At 46.8% G+C, this 22,696-nt stretch overlaps 1 protein-coding gene across 1 annotated transcript in view; it reads right to left on the bottom strand.

Moving 5' to 3' along the window:
• The window catches only part of LOC137436692 (phosphatase and actin regulator 1), a 120,244-nt gene that overhangs the window by 39,946 nt on the left and 57,602 nt on the right, over positions 1-22,696 (bottom strand). The window contains exon 2 of the mRNA XM_068130692.2: positions 2,277-2,481. Coding sequence (XP_067986793.2) covers positions 2,277-2,481 — 205 coding nt within the window. The remainder of the gene's footprint in view (positions 1-2,276; positions 2,482-22,696) is intronic.

Here is a 22,696-nt window from a genome sequence, read left to right as displayed (position 1 = left end):
TATTGGCTTTAAAATTTATTTATTGGTTTATTAATTAATAATTAGCGATAAAATTTTTTAATCATTCCGCAGTGCTTAAGCCTGTGTAGCTATGTGAAATGTAATATTAAATGATCCCCAACCCCATTCCTTAGTGGGTGTACGGAAGTGATTTTGTCCCCAAAAAACAACAACAAAAAAAAAAAAAAACTTGATTTCTTCAAAATGCTAACAGGATTTGAACAGCACCGGGCAATGTCGGGTACACCTGGTAGTTTAAAATAAACCCTTTACAACTTGAAACCCATAATGCACTGTACCAATATTTTCGCGAAGTTATATATGTATATATATTTTTAACAAGTCAAAATGCAATCGGTTTTTTTTTTTCTTTATTCGTCAACACTGTTATTAATGATTTTTGGTTTTGTTATAGGTGAAGGAATTTGAAGGAAATGGAAAGAGCTTCTTCAGATTTCATTGTTCAACCAAGTAGACAGAGATCATAGGCAAGAATGGCTGAATAGCATTGAAATATTCGGGTGGAATTGTTGGTATAAAAATTTTTTTTAAAAAACCTTTAGAGGCCATTTTTCCCCGCAAAGCGGGGGTTGGCCTTTTTCGGGCACCGTGGTTGTTGTTGTTTTTGTTGGTCCCCTTTTTGAAGCAATTAGTTTTACAGCCGGATGCCCTTCCTGCCGCCAACCCTGTTTGTCGCCTTTTACGACAAACAGGGAATTACCAGTGAACTGGTACTCAATTAGCCGACCTCGGAAGGATGAGCAGGCTGAGTCAACCCCCCTGGCATTAATTCAGCGATCGACCGGGATTCGAACCCAGGACCCTAGGATCCTTAGCTGGCACCCTAACCGCTAAGCCAACACCAGGGATAACTGAAAACCAGGGTATAAGGGTATAACCAGGGTATAAGGAGGACACTAACTGCATTGCTTAGCTGTCATTGTCATATCATCTTAGAACTCTCCGATCCACCGAGAACAAATACGTGCTTCAAAGATCAAGATGCGGATTTGGCCGATCGGAGGGATATTCAGCAACCCCAAGCAGGATAATGGCATTTTATGGATGATGAATTTTAAATTAACGCAATTTTATATAAATAAATTTGAGAATCTGGTCTTGTCTCTAACTTCTCTGACATGTTTGCCTATTTCTCGACCTGGTGGTGAATGGTTAAGTAAGTATTTGGTGTTTGTTCCCCTCCATCACACCCCAGTACACATCATAGAGGGTTTGTTGATATCCTTGACTTGAGTAAAAGTAAAAGCCTTTCAGTATTAAAAGTTTTATGAGCGAATAATTAGAGTGCACACATCATCAAGGCCTACATTGGAATGTAGTGAATTCAATTAAAACTGACATCACTCCTGATGAACAAAGATCACTGAGACACACACACACACACACACACACACACACACACACACACACACACACACACACACACACACACACACACACACACACACACACACACACACACACACACACACACACACACACACACACACGTTTACAAAAGATGAAAGGATTGATGTATTGTCGATCACAAAAAGAAAATGCTTTAATCAATAAGAGTAGGCCTCTTCCATCACCCCCACTTGGTGATAACTCAACATTCCAAGCGGTATTGTCCATTCCCTGCTTTCTAAAGAGTCCAATGTTGATGTTTCAATCAGAAAATCATCAATCTGTAAAGTAGTTTTACCTATTGGTTGGTGATTGCACACTGAAACGAGAACAGAAGCCTCACTTCAATATCGCCAGACAAATCTTACATTTATCACACACTTTGGATCACTTCCTGGTGGGAGTGAACACTGGATCACCTCCTGGCTCCATTTGATATTTAGCGGTCACCTGCATTACCGTTAAAGGTTAGTAAAATGTGTTTGATCCGTAAATTTCCTGGATTCTCACAAGTTTCTTACACAAGTAATTATAAAGCATGAAATTCCATAAATGGTCCAGATTTCTGTTTCACTCAATTTTCACTTTTGCCCACTCATGATGGCATAACAAACAAACATGATCTTTGGAGGATTGTTTCTCATTGATATGTTTGATATACCTTGGGTAACCTTCGAATTTGTTTACTTACACAGAATCAGTCAACAAATAAGATCAAATTGTCTGATGTTCAAAATTGTGATTCCAGAAAGTTTGAAGGGTTCAGTTCAAGAGGAAATGTAGGTCACATGCACCTGATACAAGAGGCAACAAGGCATTCCGAGTAGTGTGTGTAGAGCATGCAACCCACGACGCGACCAACACACCTGACCAACTTGGTGCCGATGGTGTCCCGTCTCTCCTGACGCTCCTGGTCGGATGCCAGCACGAGGATGTTTTTGTCCTCCAGCTCCTCCTTCGACGGCCGGTTTTTGATCTTCAGTGCGAGCGAGTTTCTCCGGCCAATCTTGGCCAACAGGTCTGCCCAGAGAGTTATGCCGTGGTGGCTGGCTCGCGGCACTATTTCGCCATCTGCTGGTCGGTCATAGAAACAAGCAAAGGCTTGCTTCTATGGCTTCCCTTAGCGCACCTAACGGCAGCAACATGCGGCACATGCCAAAGGGAGCATTAGCTGGACGTTTGCTGAGCTCAGGGACAGCACCACATGCGTTATCAGCACCCACCGCTTGGTTGTGCACTCAGGGTGCCAAGTGTTCCTTATCCACCTGTTATTATTAGCTTGTTCCAAGTTCGTACCTAAGAACTGACACTTCCATGTTCGAGATTGAAATTTTCAAGTCAACGCATTTCTTCGTGCTATGTTGTTTGAATCAAATAGGGCTGTTCTCCGACCAAGACTTTTAGCTGCAACACGATCAACATGGATAGCAATTGTTGTGTCGTCTTCTCGTGGTTTCTTTTTTTTATTTTGGCGGTGGTTGCTCATCAACATGCGGCCAACCAATATGGTCAACTAGAGGATGCTTCTGGCGGAGCTAAGTGGAACAGTCCAATCAAATTACAGTACAAGGTCATGTTAGTATTCCTTTAGCGAAGGCGACATTTGTACAGAGATTCAAAGAGCCGGTTCCAAGGTGCACAGATCTTCTAACTCGGCCCTGTATGGGTTTTATATGTATTTGAATAAGTGATCACTCGATAATAAAATTATTAAGAATATGACGGAAACTCTGCACACTTATAACGTAACGTTCACCAGATTCCATAATGTTTGGCTTTGTTAGGTTGTACCTTTTAAAATACACTAACTGTGCACTTTTGTATTCCATCAAGGTGCATCAAGGAAACTAGAACGGCACTCAGTAGAGAGCATACCTCCACCTGGTTGGCAATATCGCTCAATGGTGAAGAATCATTTTAAAAAATTCTACCAGCCGAATCCGGGTCTTCACCAAAATTGAATCGATTCTTCCTTATCACGCACACAACCTGTCCAACAAGTTTCGTCCAAATCCATCCATAACTTTTTGAGATATCCTGCTATGTATATAGTTTTTGGCCACATCTCCCAATGGTGAAGAATCACTTAAAAATTAAATAATTTCCATATCCGAATCCATATTTAGATCTTCACCAAAATCGAATCGATTCGTCCGAGTCCATACATCGATTCGATTCGAGAAGGTCCAACCAGTCCAACAAGTTTCGTCCAAATCCGTCTATAACTTTTTGAGATATCCTGCTATGTATCGTTTTTGGCCCTATTTCCCAATGGTGAATAATCACGTAAAAAATTCTAGTAGCCGGATCCGAAACCGGATCTTCACCAAAATCTAATCATTTCGTCCTTGTCACATACGCCACATATCTGCCAAATTTCGTCCAAATCCGTCCACAACTTTTTTGAGATACTCTGTTCACAAACAAGCAAGCAAACGGACAGACAAACAGACAGGGGTGAAAACATAACCTCCATCCACCTTTGGTGGCGGACGTAATGAAGGACTATGTCGGACCGTAGGGAAGGTACAACCAATACATGGCTTATACGATCCAATGATCGGTGCTAGTTTATGCGGCCGATCTTACGATGCTTAATTTTAGGCAAGATTAATGGTTTATAAAATGTGCTAATGCCGATGGTTTTCGGAATAGATGATGTGATCCAAGAGATCCATCAAAAAACATATCGTTCATATCTTTCCAATGTTAATGTAAATCCCAAACTATTGCAAGTGTGTGTCCAGGTGTTTCAAAGGCAACAGTGCACTGAACAATATACTTGTGTTTCACGTGTTTGTTAATCTTAACATTACATTGTATGCTTGTTCACTTGCAGGAATCATTGAGTCGCTCACGTGCGATACTCACCAGCTGGGAGACAACTCAAGTGAGCAGTCAGCCAGATGTTCATAGTTTATACCTGAAGCATTCGGTACAGAATTTGTTTCAGGAGAAATTCCGCGAAGGACGATTGTCTCATCGAAATCGCGTAAAATCACCGATTGAAATAAGCGTTTCAGACAAGTCTCAAAGTGGTAACGGCCAAAGGTTGTGACAGATGTGGTATTGCAGGATATTGGCAACGGTTTGCAAAGAAACCAAGAAAATCGCTCACACGTTGTCGCAACAAGTAGACGTCTCACTAATCTCTACATGCAGAGCTTTAGAGAATAAAATGAACGTTGTTCCCTAAAAAGTGCATGTTGGTCATGGCCTTGCACTGAGAGACGCAGAAAAGCTGGCGATCTTCTGCCAATAGGTCTAAAATCTCATAGCAGAAAAAGGGGATAAAGTTTTCGACTGCGCCTTCTTTAAGATTGAGGCCTCATCCCTATATTAATAACCAAAACACCAGGATTTGGCCATAAAGAATCCCCATGCAATCTTCCAAAATCCATTGGATGATCAACTAGACCTAGAGCAATGCGACAGGTCGCGAATATGCCTCCGCGTAGTCCCTGTCCGTGACAATGGGTAGATGCCCTCGTTCACTGGCCTAAAAATAAACAAGTCTGGTTTATATCCTTTCAGCTGCTTTGAAGTATCACATTTTTACCACAGGACACGTTTCACATCGATTGGTGAAACATTTTCGGAGAAGGGATTTTTTAAAATAAAATATTGCCTTTCAAGCTAATATGGCTGCCAAACCACGTGACACATGACATCAAGAATGTACACTCTGCATATGTATGGGTAGGGGATCACGTTTGTGAAATTTTGTGTTGATCGGATAAGGTTCGTTTTTCTATTCAAGATGGCTGCCATACCACGTGACCTATGATGTCACAATTATCATAAAAACATTCTGTATGGGTGTCACTCCTATCCTGAAAGTTTCGTCTCAATCGGACATGTGGTTGCTGAGAAAAACGAGGTTGAGACGGACGGACGGATGGACGGATGGATGGACAACCAGAAAACATAATGCCTCCGGCCATTTTCGGGGGCGGAGGCATAAAAAAACGACTGTACAGAGTCCCTTTTCCAGAAGGTATGCTATTGGACCAATAATTAATTATGGAAGATACAGTAAAATCCAAACGGTACATTCATGATATTCGCCAGCAGTTTTTCAACAAACTAATTGAAGACAAGAAACGAGATGGATGGTTGCAGCAAGATGGTGCAAATGAACACACAGCACATGCAAACATGCGTGCAGTCAGTACAGTTTTTGAAGATTGCATCATTTGTCGTGGTCTATGGCCTCCGCGTTCTTCCGACTTCACCGCTCCAGACTTTTATTTGTGGGGAAAGCTAAAAAACATGGCCCATGCAAACAACCCCCATACGATATAAGAGCTGAGGACTAATGGTGCAGAGCTGAAGTAGGACATGAAGGCTAATAGTGACAAGCTGGAGGTAAAAATGGGAGCGGGCCAAGCCGGGCTGGTGGAAGAGATGAAAACCGCCAGTGAGGGATGGCAGGAAACCTGGCAGAGATGCGGGACACGGGGAGGTAAATGACCGTCAGTCAGGCTAGAGTGATAGAGGGAATTAGGGCACAGCAAGAGTAACTATGGGAGGAACAAAAGAAGGGACATGTAGGAAGAGAGGAAACAGAGTCAGAGCCAGAGATACAACTTAAAATGGAGAGGAGGGAAATAAATTAGAAATGGAACAGAGGGAGATAGAGATAGCAGACAGGTTAAAAGAAATAGCGCCAGAAGAGCAAATTAAATGTGTAAAATAGGAGGTTTAGGGGCGTGCTGGGGCAAAAGCGTGTGGGGCACGTGTGGCCCTACAGATTGTGCCAGGATCCATGCTGGAGGAGCTGGTGGAGCAGCACGATCGTGTGGTGGATCAGGCCATGGCAGCCAACACCAGGTACTGAGACACAGGGTAATGGTGTGAATGGGGAGCATGTGTCCAATTCATGGAGGTTTGAATGGGGACTCTCCCTGTGGTGGTGAGTGTGTGTGCCTAGTTGTGCCTTGGCGTGTGCGGCGAGTGAGCCCCATTCTTGAACTGCCTGAACCCGCATCCGACGCCACAGCATGGGTCTGTGCAGTTAAAGTTGAACGGGAAGTTTGCAAACCGACCTACCATGCAGGGAGATCAAAACTGTGTGGCTCGTGTATACTGACATGGATGTGGGACAGTGCAAGTGTGCGAACGGATGCAAGTGTGCGAACGGATGCAAGTGGGCGAGCGGGTGCGAGTGCGAGGGGATGCAAGTGTGAGAGTGCACATCTGGTGAGCAATGAATGTGTGGCGCATGAGGATGGTGCGAGTAGAATGGACAGAAAGAGGTGAGAAGGAATGGTTACAGGGGAGCTGCTGCTAGAGATGGACTGTGTAGCGGTAGTGTCAACGCGGCTTCTCCAAGGGGTAGTGAGCATGGATCCGGCTTGGGGTGGGCTGAGGGGCAAGCAGGGGCTGCCACATATTGGAGTATGTGTGCGCGCAGTCCCTAAGATTGGGTTGGCATGCTCCCTCTGGGCTTCATGGAAAATCTGGAGTATAAAAAGGAAAGGACACAGATTGTGCACATTTCATTACCCCAGAAAACCTTACAGACAAGGATGGCGACAAAAGGCAAATTTCGAGAAGGGAACAAGTTCCCCATGAGTAAAATAAAAAGGGAGGGGGAAACAAGGAAAATTTGCACCGTGTCCCGTGCAATACTTGGAAATGTACCTGCGAGAAAGGGGTGTCGCTCTGCCAAACAAAAGATTTGGAGAACCTTCTGATCGACTTGCCCCAAAAGTTGATAGCTTGCAGCCGGTACTGCAAAGACCTCTGACGATATGGGCCTGTGCAAAGCCTGGACCGGCGTGTTCTATCCGACTTCCCCAATCATCCCAGTCAGTGAGTGCACTTTGATCCTTCCGGGATTACCTCGTGTGAACATGGAAGACTTTGTGATTTATTTGGAGTCTGCAATCGAAAGATGACGACATCATTACCAACATTCAGGCAGACTTCCCAGAGGATTTGCATTCAGAATCAGAACAATTACGGTTAACTCTTTTTAAAATGCCACTCTTCCATCTCAATGCTCAAAATTATGTTTAAAAGACGATTTGAATTACAGATTTGGCACTGGCAACGGCAGGTTAAAAAAGTTTCACGCAAGCAGAACCAAATCGCTGTAAAGACCCCCACAGCACATGCGCAAAAGGCCTTGTTTGTCATTCATACATCATTTTGAAAGTCATGTATTGGCTGATATTGGAATAGATGCCTTCCTCCTTTTTCCCTTTTTCGGCCTGATGGGATTAGATAGATATGAGTGAGGTACGAATGAAGAGGTGATGCGATGAATGAGGTGTGCGGACCGAAATTGTTTCGTAATTAATGATTGAATGGATGATGTGATGTAGGTGTGAATGTGTATGGAAGATGAACCACACACCCCCTGTGGAGAGGAATCCCCATTTATGACAGGTAGATAGAGGGGATTTAGCTGTTTCTGAATGTGGATGGGGTGTTGTTGATGTGGATGGGGTGTTGTTGTTGTTGTTGTTGTTGTTGTTGTTGTTGTTGTTGTTGTTGTTGTTGTTGTATAGCCCAGGACAGTTTTCACGAAAAAGTCTGTGGCATGGAGACAGCCAATCAATCTCGCAGGAGCGACACAGAGACCCCCCACATCCAGGATGGTGTGCCCCCACCAAGTCAGGGCCATGACAGAGTTAGAGAGAGGGGGGGAAGGTGTGGGAGAGAGAGGGAGAGAGAGAGAGAGAGAGGGGGAGGGGGAGAGAGAGAGAGAGAGAGAGAGAGAGTGGGAGAGAGAGAGAGAGAGAGAGAGTGGGGGAGGGAGAGAGAGAGAGAGAGAGAGAGTGAGAGAGTGAGAGAGTGAGAGAGTGAGAGAGTGAGAGAGTGAGAGAGTGAGAGAGTGAGAGTGAGAGAGAGAGAGAGAGACAAAGGGAAAGAGCCGGTCCACGGAGACCAACCAACCGGCACTCTGACCGTGACCGCGCTGCCCTGATGAATCCAGCAGCAGGGAAGAATGGGGAAGATTTGGACCTCGACTTGCGTTGAGGGGTACAACCACCACGAAGAGGCATCCCCGATAGTTGTGGTTGACATGTTGGTACGGGTTGTGGAAAGTTTCAATTGGGATGGGTGCAACAGTAAACTGATTGACTGGCATGTGGCTCATTAGGTAAAGCTATTTGAGAAAAAGGTACACTGGCTGCTGGGTGCACACTGGCCCGGAACTGGCCAAGGAGCCCATAAGGGCAATCCAAATTTGTAGTGGGCCTGAGCATCCAGGAGAGGGCTCGAGGCGTCACGTGCCAGATAGGGCACTTGTGGGGGAGTCATAGAGACTTCCCCAGCATTAGACAGGAGCGAGGTAGCTTGGAGGTAGCCCCAGTGGCTCAGGGGTGCCGCATTTGGAAAGCAGACCTAGACCTGCAGAGGGAGCCACACGACCAGCTACCATATTGTGCAAGGGCACAGAGAAAATTTGAGGGCAGGGCCTATACTTGAGAGAGTAACAGCATCGGATAAATTGGAAATTAGATATGTAGAACTACAGTAGATGGGGGTTAAAAATAAATGCGAAAAAGTATTTGGATAACAATAGGATATATAGAGTTGCTTCCCCCTTCGCACCATGTTTGATGTTTGTGGCCACTGGAGGTAAATGGAATAAGGAAAATGGCTTTTCCCGAGGACCCATTGCACCTCAAATTGTTCATGTCGGAGTAAGCATGCCCCACAAAGTGCTGCTTTGCTAGTCAACCAGGTAAGGCCACGGCACCTCCACTTTGTGTTACAGCACGTGTCTTGATGTCCTCCCAAAAGATGGGTTAACTTAATGGATTAGATTAGTTTAGAAGGACTTAGAGGGGCAGGAGTTAGTATAGGATAGAGGGATTAGCTGGGCAGTTAGGTGTATGACAGGTTAGGGCCGAAGCCGGCCATCCCACCTGCTGCCACGATGAGTACATCTGCTGGCTAAGAACATCTGCCAGCCACTCACCTGTCTGTTCAGCTCTGCCAGATTTGTCAGTCTAGCCATGCCACCTGTTTGTCCAGCCATGCCATACATGCCATGTTAAACACCTGTATTTGTCTTTCTTTTTTTTAGACCATAAAGGCCAGAAGACCCATATTGAGTCAATGCCAAATGGGCTGTTTTTCCTGATTTTTGGGCCACAAGCACAATTTGCTTATGTTGCTGTTGGCCATGAAGGCCAAATACCTTGTAGAGAGGCCACATGGGCCCCTTTTATGTAACTTTGGTGCCATAAAAGGCCGAATAACTCAAATTTGGGAGAGACCATTTGGGCCAGGGGAAGCACCGAGTGCTGAAAGGTCATTTGGTCACCGAGAACACTTGTCGTGCCAGAACCTTTGGCCCTGATGGACAGCGTCGGGGGAGGGAGATGCTACTGGTGAGGGGGTCCAGAATAGTAGACTCAATAGACTCCCCGAGCAAGAAAAAGAGACCCTCCTGCTGCCCCAACCCCACTTTATGTTTTCACCCCTGTCTGTCTGTTTGTTTGTCTGTGAACAAGATATCTCAAAAAGTTGAGGACTGATTCGGACGAAATTTGGCAGAGATGTAGCGTATGTGACAAGGTCGAAATTATTAGACTTTGGTGAAGATCCGGATTCGGATCCGGCTACTAGAATTTTTAAGTGATTATTCACCATTGGGAAATAGGGCCAAAAACGATACATAGCGGGATATCTCAAAAAGTTGTGGATGGATTTGGATGAACCTTGCTGGACAAGTTGTGTGGCTGACACGGACTAATAGATTCGATTTCGGTAAAGATCTTAATATGGATTCGGATACGAGAATTATTTAATTTTTAAGTGATTCTTCACCATTGAGAGATAGCACTAAGCCGATATATAACATATTTAAAAAAGTTATGGACGAGTTATGACTAAATTTGGTGAATGAGTTGGGCAGGTGATAAGATCAAGCCGATTAGATTTTGGTTCAGGTCCGAATCCAGATCCGGCCGATCAGTGGGATCACTTTTTGACAAAACAAAATCAGTTTTGACAAAAAGTTTTTATCCTTTTGACAAAACTTAAACTGTTCAGACTGGCGGAGGTATGCGCTCTACCGAGTGACGTTCTAGTTTTAATTGCATTCGGATTTGGCATTTCATAAGTACATGTAATAGTGAATGAATGTGGAGGAATAGCCACGCAACACATTAGAATAGGGAAGAACACTTTGTTTTTAGTTCACCTGGAACAAAGTTCAGGGGAGCTTATGCGATGGCGCGTTGTCCGGTTATCCGTCCGTCAGTCAGTCCGTCCGTCAGTCCGTAAACAATAGAAACTTCTTCTCCGGAATCGTTGATGGGAATGCGACAAAATTTGGCACAAATGATTTTTTTTTGTTTTTGTATACAACAACGAGGCTCGTGTAAGCTCTAACATTAATCACACAAAAAATCAAACCAGCACATAGAACACAAAATATGGGGAGCGGTAGACAAGATGGTGGAGAGGGGGGGAAGGACACAAACACAACATTTGAGAGCAGGGACATCGAGAGAACTGTGGGAGGGAGAGGGCTTGGGGGGGAGGTGAGAGAGGTATAAAACATATGGACACTGCAAGGACTTCCAGGAAAGAAGTTGGAATTTAAAAAAAGTGGATCTGGGGTGAATTAGCGGGGGTAGAAAAGATCAAGATTTTGGATGGGGGAAGATAAGAGATGGTGGTGAACAGCTGTTTTAAAGACCTGGAGGGAGGAGTGGGATTGAAGAGTTTGTTCCAGAGGTGGGAAAAAAGGGGAATGAAAGAGTGAAGGTGAGCAGAGAGCCTAGATTTTGGCAGTTTAACCATAAGAGGGTTGTTGGCAGATCTTGTGCGACCTGTAGAAATATTAGGGGGACAGACCACAGAGAGAGAGCTGGGGGAGCAAGGCCGGAGAGGAGTCGGTAGAAGACAGAAAGACCACCAACCTGCCTGCGGTGAGTGAGTAAGAGGCCCTTGGAGTTAGCTTCATCGCAGGAGATTCCAATGATTCTGAAAGCTTTGGTTTCAACAGCGTGAAGCCGAGATAGGTGTGAGGCAGGAGCACCGGCCCAGAGGGGGGGGAACAGTATTCCATTGAGCTGCGGATTAAATCCTTGTACGTGGTGAGGAGCTCAGGTGTGCTAAGGAAGGACTTCGCACGACGGAGATGCCCATTCGGCGACTGGCTTTGGAGGCCAGCTTGGAAATGTGGTTTTCCCAGGAAAGATCATGGCAGATAGTGAGATCCAAAAGCTTGAGCGACAGAACTTCTTGGCCTGATTCTTCTTGTGTTGTGACGAAAGTTTGTTCACGGAATTAAAATAATCGGGGTCAACGGGGGTTTACTGGGGGTCAAAGTGGATCCAGGTTTGACCCCCCAAAATAGGAATTTGCTTTTTCCTTTTAAACTACACAAACAATTTCGATGAAACTTCACCACAACCTTCATCACCCGTGATGTACCAAAGTTTGTTCACGGCATTAGAAAAATCGGCGTCTAAGGGGGTCAACAGGGAGGGGGATGGGGGCTGCCCCCCAAAATAGGTATTTTAATGTTTGTTTCAAGTCTTATGATTATGTTAGTATAATTGTACATGCTGCCGTGTATTCTAGTAACCATTGGAATTGGTTTAAAATACCCTTAGTCAGTGCAGTATACTGTTTATTCCACCAGGTGAGCGCCAGGGGTATTGCCCCTATGTTTGAATTTTTGCACGGAAGGTTTTTAGAGTAGGATTGGGAGTTGAATTGTATGATAAGTGGAGTCAGGTCCTGTGCTGCTCCCCCCCCCCCCCTTCCCCATCCCCTTCTGGGCACAGACTTGGGAGAGTCTAAAGAAGGAAGGTGGGGGTAATGTTGTCAAACTGACTTCTAGGGGTTAACATTGCTTAGCATAGTTGAGTTATCTCTATAGTTAATGGCTTGGAGTAAGTATAAGTTAATTAATGGTGATATTAGAGATGCGTCGCTTTATGTTTAGATAGACAACATCCACCCTCCACACCCACCCCTTTGAGGTGCATCTGTGGGAAAAAAAAATGCCAACCCATTGAGCCTTCATTATATGTTCTACCCTTTGGAATCTGTCCTTTATACCCCTTTTTAAGCATTGTAATAGGCCTTAAAGCGCTAGTTTGCGTGGGAAGACCAATAAAGAGGGAGTTCTGAGATGACAAAGTAGGAGAGGGGGGCGTCCACCCATCAATCGGACATTTTGGCTAATGGTGAGTGAGGGGGGAGTGGCGCGGGGCATCATGGGTGAGGTGGGGGCTAGAGGCTTTAAAAGCACGTACACAGGGAGAGGAACAGAGATGCTGCATCGGTGTTCCAGAGCTGTGCGCCAGAGACACAGCAACACCCAGCGAACTATGCCTCTCCACCTCCCCACAGGTGTCTGACAGCACGCAGACCACAGCTGCAAAAAAAGGCCAATTTTCCCAGCTGCCGCCAGCCTCGGTTTCTGCTCGTTCCTCATCCAAGTGTTGAGGTGTCCTGCCAGGCGTCGCCGGATATTTCTGTCTTGTGGATCCCTTGCTGTTGTGCTTTCAGAAGACAATTCCCTAGGTCTAATGCTCCAAGCTCGAAGACTATAAATTGTACAGTTTCAAAGTGGAGAGAGACGGGCTCTGTGAAGAACAATAACGCAGGACACTGTGGACATCCGAGGAATATTCTAACTCCAGAGACAGGAAACAGAAACAGCGAAGGGATTGCGCACAGCGGTAGAAAAATCAACGAGGTGACGCACCAGTTAACCTCACATGACGAGCGTCGCCGTTGTGACTTTTGTGTGTGATTCGGTCGGATTATTGATAAAGCAAGAATCAACGTCGACGACATAATTTTCAGAGACGAATGTCATGTTTACTTAGGTATCCGTAACTTTGCAGAATTTAGAGGAGATATTTTGAACATTTGTTATAGTCAAACAAAACTTTATGAGCTCTTTTGCGCATCATACAAATGACATGGTCTTACATTAAAAAATAGCAGATTTAATAGCTAACTAAAATAGAGCACATTTCTGTGCACGCACACACACACACACACACACACACACACACACACACACACACACACACACACACACACACACACACACACACACACACACGGATTTAGATTCCTGCACAAAGATTGAGAGTTGTAATCAACTTTTTCCAAAGATTCACTCGGATTAGTAACTATCCACATCAAAGATGTCTGTTTGCCACTCTATTCGATGCAATTCGATTTCAGCATCAACTGTGCCGGTCAAAGGAAGCACCGCATCACCGGGATGAGAACAGTGAATGATCGGCTTAAATCGATCAAAGTTTAATGATTCCCAATAGGAGTATAAGGACAAAGATCATCTTCGATGGAATCACGCTTTTCCTTCTCAACTCCATGATGTGGAATCGCCAGCGATAGATGGTTACATTGTTACAATTCCTTGCTATTGCTGGTAGTTTGTTTGGGCAGCAAGTTTGCTGCTTTCCATATAATTGAAGATTGCCACTTCCGTTTTTGTCAGTTCAATTGTAGAGATGAAACTGGAAATAGAATGATTTATGCTTTCTTTACACACTCACTGAATTAGGCTTTCTTGGAGACCATGATGGTCAACATAGTGTTGCAGTCAGAGGCCCAATGAAGGGGAGGGTAGAGGATCCATCATCCCCTTTGTCCAGAATACATACGGTGTAATGTCTCCAAATAGACCTTCTGTCCCATACTTCTTTTAGTTTCAAACGATTTCTGACTTGACAGCAGCATGTGACCGCCCTCTCCCCTTCGAAAAAATTCTGGTTTGCCCCTGTATGCAGTTACGCCATTTTACATTCAGGGCTACAGTAAAATAATACAATAAGAAAATGTTGGAAATGCTGTTTCCCTTGGCTCTCATTGGAGCTCCAAAATTGATTTGAGCGACCTGTCTGCGATGTAAGATCGAAAGGATTTGTACTTCAGCCTCATTACGGGAAATGCCAATAATGTAGAAAGCTTTAGACTCCCCAGATTCTCGGAGAGAAAGAGAGAAGTGATTCAGGCTCCAACCCATTTTGGAGAGCAGTACTTCATTGAGCTATAGACAAAGGCCTTGTGGACTGTGAGTATTTCTGACTTATCAAGGAAAGACTTGGATCGACAGAGAATGCCGAGTCTGCGGCTGGCTTTCGAAACCAGCTTTACTAATACGGTGGGCCCAGGAGGAATCATGGCTGACGTTGAGGCCCAGAAGTTTAACAGCCTGAATCTCTTTCAGTGGCTGACCATAAAATAGATAGGGATGTGTAATGATCTTTCTGGAGCAACAGGGTAAAACTGTGATATTTGCCAGGATTGAAGAACATGTTCCATTTGTTAGATGAACATCTAATCAATTCCAGATCCATGAGAGAATGACACATCTGTTCTTTGCCTGTCAATGCAATGGAGATAATGTATAGCATAATGCAGAGTCATATGCAAAAAGGAAGAGGTTTTCCAGAATAATGGAGAGGTCGGTTATGGAGGCGAGGAACAAGATGGGCCCAATACACTGCCTTGAGGCCCTGCAACCTCCACTGGTAGGGAGGAGAGGGTTCTATTGATAGTAATGAATGAATTCAATACATGAGTGGAGGAAGTGAGAAATCCATGTATGAAGTCGGTCTTGTATTGCACAGCCAGCCAGCTTGGCAAGTAAAGCAGTTTGCTGGAATGTCAAATGCCCAAGATATGTTCAAGGTTATGATCCGGACTATCTGTCTAAGATCCAGGGCCTGCAACCATTGGTGAGAGAGGAGTAGCAGTATGTCCAGATTTGAGTGAGCAAGATGGAATCCAGACAGAAACTCAGAGTTCAGTCTGTTTGAAAAGAAGAAACATTGATGTTGCCAGCAATGACTGATTCCATGAATTTGCTTAAAATTGGAAGCAAGCTTACTGGTCTGCAGTTGAGAAGATATGCGTTTTTGCTTCATCCTCACTGGCAGGAGTGATGTTTGCTGACTTTGAGGCATATGGTAGATGGCGAAAGGAGCGGACAGGTTGAAAAGCTCAGACAGACGCAAGAGTAGCAGAGAATAATTTAAAAACATTGTCCCTGATGTTTGAGGCTAATATGTATAGAAATGCATATATATATATATATACATATATATATATATACATACATACATATATACATACATACATACATACATACATACATACATATATATATATATATATATATATATATATATATATATATATATATATATATATATAGATAGATATATATATATATATACATATACATATACCCTCGGACCTCACTATCGCAGGGGATACGTTCCTGGAAAATCCGCGAATAGCGAAACCACGTATAGCGGGGCATTCTATCGATGGAAAAAAGGGGGGATAGGTTCCCGAGTCGAGAAAATCCACAAATAGAGAGGACCAAACCATGAATAGAGAGGACCAAACTGCGAATGGTGAGGCAAAATCTGCGAATGGTGAGGCAAATCCAGAGAATGTCGCCGATAATCCACTAAGGTCGATGAATGTCCCACAAATGGCGAGGCAAATCCCACGAATGTCGACGATAATCCACGCAGGTCGATGAAAATCCTGTGAATGTATGCTGGGGCATTGTTTCAATGTATGCCGTGAATAGCGGGGTCCGACAGTATGTGTGTGTGTGTGTGTGTGTGTGTGTGTGTGTGTGTGTGTGTGTGTGTGTGTGTGTGTGTGTGTGTGTGTGTGTGTGTATATATATATATATTGTTGCGGATATGGGATTTGGCCTCCATCCATATCCGCTTGTAAATATTCCCCTATTTCCCCAATACTCCCCAACTATCCCCAATCCCCCATTCCCTAGTCCCATTGTGTGTAAACAACACTCTGTAGCCCCGACCTTCCCCTTTTTCCCCCATTAAATGTCGTGCCCAGGTTCACCGCATCTCACGTAGACAACTATAGGACATCTTGCTAGTTATTCTTAGTCTATGTCAGTTAAGGACTCGTTTCCATTAATTCTGACTCTTCGTTGCACCAGAATGTGATTGTATGGCACCAGTAGTGAGTTTAGGACCTCCCAATACCTCCCCGCATCTCTTCCTCATGAAACAACAACACCAACAACAACAACAGCGGCGCGGGGAGTGCGCGTCCTCACTCCGGCTTGGTTAGCCGCCATTGACCATGTGCTCCGACGGGGTTACCACACAGGGGCTGACTGTCAGCTCCCCGTCAAGGGCGGAGCCCGGTAACCCCCCCCCCCCCCGCACCCAATAAGAAGCGGCGGACCGATTCCATCTGGGGCGGAGCTAACGAGCCGAGGGCGTGTCACTCCCCGCTGGACATACGCAGCCACTTACCGGAGGTGACGTCAGATGCGCCTGAGCTTGGAGAGAAAAGGACGCCACCTCCAGCGCGACGATACCTCCCCGCATCTCTAGACCGGACCGGGTCGATTCTGCCCCTGAGCCAAGGTGCACCTTGAGCCATCGACTACCTGCCCTTCCTTGCCATCAATCCCTGTGTGAGTCAGTCTTGTCCCGTTTGTCTGTGGTCTGTCGGGAATAAGATAAGACCGTGTATAAGTGCCCACCTTTCTGTGCTGTACCTCTTGTGCCGTGTAATCTAAACGTTCTGCATACCCCATATTATATCCTCCTCCGGAGGTCTTGAGAACTGTACCCCTGGTGTCGTGTCATTTAACCCAGCCGTTGTGTCCTTTCCTTCATTGATTTAGCATAGCGCGACTCGGCCAACGTTCGAGTGTAATCGGGTAACTTGTGCGAACACGGCGGCCATTCCGCTCGGTCAAGCAACATCTAAGTCGTGTCCGTAGCAATTGGTTGTCAGGAGTTGGATTCGGACCTGGGACTAAATTTGTTAGGCCCAAATTTTGGAACACCAATTGTACTATTAGAGTAACAATTGGTGTCGGGAAGTGGGATCGGTCCCGGAGCGCGTTTAACGCACTCGAAATTCTAACGGCGAAATTTAATTGTGTTTTCCAAAAAAAAAAAAAAAAACCCGAATTTTGAAAGTCGCGCTATGGCAGACCAAGACGGCTGGGTTCCGGTAGAGGAGAGTGAGGCAGGGTCGATCCAGGACCAAATTGAGGGACATGAGGAGAGCGAAGCAGTGAGGGTAGCAGAGTCGCAAAATGGCGTCGTCGCGCACGAGGTTGCGGGCGCGCAAAATGGCGCCTCGCACATGGCCACGGCGACCGCGCCCGCGACCGTGGTAGCGCCACCGGTGGATTTGAACCTTTTTTTATGCAAATGAAGGCCGTTATGGACAAGAATAATGAAGAAATGAAAAACAGTATGGGGGCAATGAGGGACGAAATGGGGGTAATGAGGGACGAAGCGAGGGGTACCGGTGAGGGATTAGACAAGAAATTAGAGGGGTTAGACAATGGGATAGAAGGGGTGAAACATGGGTTAATAGGGGTGGAAAATAGAATGGCTGCCCAGGAGAATCAGATAGAGGGAGTGAAAAATGGGTTAGAGGGGTTAGAAAACAGTATGGAAGGCAAATTGAGGGACATGAGGGACCAAGCGGAAAGGGAAGTTAAACAAATGGGGCAGCAGATAGAGGGGGCCAGAATGGGGGTAGAAACTAAACTGGATGCTCACAGGGAGGAAATGGAGCAGATGAGGGTGGCATCTGGGCAGGAGATGCAAGTGATGGGAGAAGAGATCAGAAGAGGTGTGAGTGAGGAGGTCGGAGGCGTGCGTGAGGAGGTGAGGCACTGTAAGGAGCGCATGGAGAAGGAGGTGAGAAAGGGGACTGTAAAGTTACAAGGGGGCATAGAGGACCTGACGCAGGAAGTAGAACAACTGACAGAGGGACAAAAAGAACTAACGGACCAGGTAAAGAAGAACACAGCGGTAATAGGAGGGTTAAAAGCGACACAAAATGACCTAAAAAATGACTTGGTAGCGACGAAGAGGGAATGTCAGATGGTACGTGAGGGACTGACAACGAGGTTGGACGAGGTGATAGAGGTAATGGAGACGAAGGACCGGCAGGTGAGGACGCACATGGAAACGGTCAAGGTAGCCTTAGAGGACGAACTTGAGGAGACGTACCGGGACATAAAAGAGGTGAAGCAGAAATTAGAAGTGGAAGAAGGGGTGAGCGAAATTAAGAAGCGACGGAGAGGGGATAAGAAAGAGATAAAAGAGGAGGTAAAAGAATAGGGCCAAAGTCTGTGTTTGGATCGTGATGATGTGCTCATTAACCGGATGAGGGATTCGCAGGTGATGGAGGAGAAGCGAAGAGGAAGAGGACCCGGTGTAAGTGGTGACCAATATGGTCGTGCGTATGATGCGCCAGGGGATTTAATGAGCTTGGGGGTCGAGATGGACCCGGGTGTTCGTGAGAGGCCGTTGGTGAAGTGTGCGACAGGTCTGGTGTGCGAAAAAGGAGGTGTGCGAGAAAGTCCGACTCTGGGGTGTGTGAGGAAAAAGTGCGTGCCAAGGAGTGAGGGTGCTGGCGAGAGTGAGTCGGTCGTAGCGCGTGTGCGAGGGAGCACATGGAAGCGCGGTGTGGTAAGTGTTACAGAGGGTGTGACGGGAGAGTGTGCGCAAGAGTGTGCGCGAGAAAGGTGTGTGACGGACAGGTGCATGGGGAAAGAGTGCGCTGTCAAAGGCAAGGAAGAATGCACGCCTGTGGTAAGTGTTACAGAGGGTGTGACGGGAGAGTGTGCGCAAGAGTGTGCGCGAGAAAGGTGTGTGACGGACAGGTGCATGGGGAAAGAGTGCGCTGTCAAAGGCAAGGAAGAATGCACGCCTGTGGTGAGTGTTACAGAGGGTGTGACGGGAGAGTGTGCGCAAGAGTGTGCGCGAGAAAGGTGTGTAACGGACGGGTGCATGAGGAAAGAGTGCGCTGTCGGGAGTAAGGGTGAGTGCGTTGTCAAGAGTGGTGGTGAGAGTAGTGAGAGTGACAAGGAGCCTGAGTTGGTTGTGACAGGTGAGCGAGGATGCACACCTGGAATGGTAGAGCGTGAGTGGGAATGCACGCTGGAATTGGTAGTGAGGCACGTGGTTGGGTGTGCGAGTGAGGGCACACCTGTGATTGTCACAGAGGAGGTGACCGAGGAGGGGGCGCGAAGAGGTGTGTTGGTGAGGTGTGCGACCGACGAATGTGTGCCAAGGTGTTCGGTGGTCAGGTGTGTGACCAAGGCTGGGAGTGGAATGAGTGTACCTGGGTGTGTTAGAGAAGGTACGACGAGGAGCATGGAAACGGCTGGATGTATGAGCACGAAAGGGGTAGCCTATGCTTGTAAGCATCCAGGTGAGGCATCGACGGTAACCGGGGTAGAGTTTAGAACGACTTATAGCCGAATCGGGCCCTCGGTGCGTGCCGGGCCTCGCTTTGAACGGCCGCGTCCGTGCTCCACTAGGCGGAGCGGGCAGCTGGATAGGAAGGGTCGTCATGGCGACCACGTTTTGTTGAGACGTGCCGGCAGGTCGAGATCGGGACATTGGATGGCTCCACGCCGAGATGGTGCGTGGGATCTCGGCCCGGGTAAAGCTCCTTCCCTGCACCGAATGTGGGACGTATCCAGCCGCTGGCACCAAACAACCCGCATGCATGGCTTGGCTGTACGAAGCCGGGCTGTTGACGTGAATTGGCGCACCGAGAGGCATTAGTGAGTAGACTGGGTGATGAGGTTAGTGTTTTGGACCCAAAATTAGAGAAAAACAAAATTTGATGATTGGCAAAGGATTGGCAGTAATGATTGGCAGATGATGGGTAGTGATTGGCAAATTTTTGATTTGTTGAAATTTGATGTGCAAAATTGGTAGTGAGCGATGGGCCCGGTGGGTAAGGGTGGCATCCCTGCCACCCTTCCCATGTGGGGCAAATGCGCTATAGATTATGGGGTGTATGGCAGTGAAAACTAGCCCGGGTGGGTTAGGTTATATTGTGTGTAGGGATCTAGAAGAGATTGACATTAGGTAACGTTAAGGTTTAGTTAGTGACTGATACCTGTAGAGGGGACGCAGGTAGATTAGTGTGGATTATAATGACGAGGGAGCGCAATAGTTTAAAGGGACGACTGGGAAGCGCAATTTTCAGAGGGGAGTAGTTAGATGAGATGATGCTGTGTGAGAACTGGACAGGTGTGTGGAGCAGTGTATGAGTAGTGAGTGTTGTGGATCAGCGCGAATGCGCTTGGGGAGAGAAGGGTGCAGGTGGCACCAGGTGTGAGAGCACAGGTGTGCAAGTACAGGTGTGTGGAATACATGGAGTATAGGAATGAGTGGTGTGGAGAGAGTTGGAGTAAGTGGTACGGAGTGGTGTGCATGGTGTGAAGGTGTGGATGGGGGAAGAGTGGACCCCTTTCACGAGTACCCGGGGCGGGTAGTGTAAGTGTTAGGTAGAGGGTATAGGTAAATTGTGGTTGGATATTGGCATTTGTGGTGCGGTTGCAGAATGGTATTGTGGATGGGTGCATTGGTGTTGTGGAAATGGCTGGGCGTGTAGCCTGTTAGTGTGTGTAGTTGGTTTGGGCACTCCACCACTGTGAGGATGTCGGCCAGGTGAGGCCGCAGGTGGGCTCTGGGAGCCGGTAGAGTGGTGGATGGGGCCCGAGGATCCGGAGGACGGACCCGGGTAGCCCAGTGCCAGAGAGGGCACCGAGTGGGGAGAGCGCCAGAGGGCCTTCCCCAGGTAGATAGGTTAGGGTAAGGAGCAGGTAAGCTCGGAGGCAACTGCAGTGGTGGAGGTGTGCAGGTGGGTAGACCTGCTGGGAGAGCTACACGTCGCGGCCCAGAAATTGTGCGAGGGCACCGGGAGATGAATCGGGGGAGTGAGACCCCAAATTGAAAAGCACCACAGTTTGGTCAATGGGAATTGGTTTTTAGAACCCATAGTGTAAGAGGGCCAATGGTTTGGCAGGAGAAAGACCCCGGGTAATGTAAAGTTGTTAAAGTCATTTAGGAAATAGTTAGGATTGATGAACCTGTCGCACCATACGCAGCCACTTACCTGTGGTGATGATGATGACTCCACACCTGTGTTTTCTTTGTTCTGTGTGCAGGAAATGAGAATTGCTGTGTGGACTGGTGAGACGCATCACGACGTGGATGAGACATTGGGGTGATTCCATCTCTCCCTCCCTAGGAGGGACTGATGATGAATTGGTGATGGCAAATTTGGATGTTGAATTGGAGATGGCAAATTGTGATGAGAGTTGGAAATGGCAAATTTGATTGGTTAGGAGGGAGAGAAGACGAATTTGGTTTATGGGAGGAACGGGGAAGACAGTAGGGACGTTTGTTGATTTGTAAAGTAGATGTTTATGGGTAGTGTTGTGTTTTGTGGATACAGTAAGGGGTAAGGGAGGGGCAATGTAGGTTACCTGGTGGGGGGGGGGGGGGGGGTGTACGGTAGGAACGTACCTGTCTCACCTGGTTCCCATGTGCCCCCAGTGTGCATTACCTTATATTGCGTGCACTTTTGCGCCCTTACCACCTTACTCACTTGTCTTCTTCTTTTGTCTCCCACCTCCGAGGATCTGGCTTTGGGGCAGAGAGGAGAGAGAGGTGCTGGCTCCGCAGTTGTGGGCCTGTACTTTCGCTGCTTGCTGCCTGGATCGATACACCATATGGACCGCAATGTTTGTGGCCGCCCACCATGGACCGCAGTTCTTTTGCGGGCAAGCACCACCCGTTGATCAACGTGGCACCTATGCCATACAGGTGAACCACTTTTAGTTGGCCCCCTGACGGCCACAATAAAGAAATGGACGCGGTTGGCGCCTTTCTTTATTTTTGAAAGAAGCCAGAAGGCCAAGTGCACCACATGAAGGCAAGACCAGCGGCAGAACATCGGCCGGCTGCGACACCACCGGTGATTATTGAACACTTTACTGGTGCACCGGATGGTGCTGACTGTACATGATGGGGTGGTGCTTTTGGTGCTTGGATGGGGTGCTCTGCACATTATTAAAGGCCGTAGGGCCACAGAGCACTCGTGGGTTGGTGTATCGATGCTGGCATGCGTGCTCTCTCTATGCATAACATCTGCATGTGTTCCTCCAAAAACAGGTCCTGGATCGTAGTGTAAATATCAGTGTAGTCTTGTGTAAATAATGCTCCCTACCGGCTGTATGTTTAGTTTGAGGATTCTTTCCGCGATTCGGTTATCCTGTGGGTGTGTTTCTGTGAGGAGAAGGGTGCAACGTCGCAGGGGAAAATATTTACTCATTTGTGAACATCTGTAAAACTGTCACACTCAGGGTAGAGTTAATAGTAGAGGGAACTACATCTGAGTGCCACACTAAAGTAGGCAAAAATTTATCGGGTCGGGACGCCCCGAGGTAGAGAAGGGTGCAATGTTGCGGATATGGGATTTGGCC

The sequence above is a fragment of the Myxine glutinosa genome, chromosome 11, assembly GCF_964187855.1.
Source record: "Myxine glutinosa chromosome 11, kmMyxGlut1.1, whole genome shotgun sequence".
In the NCBI taxonomy this organism is placed as follows: Eukaryota; Metazoa; Chordata; class Myxini; order Myxiniformes; family Myxinidae; genus Myxine; species Myxine glutinosa.
Note: the sequence above shows the minus strand (reverse complement) of the source record. Positions and strands in the feature narration are given on the sequence as shown.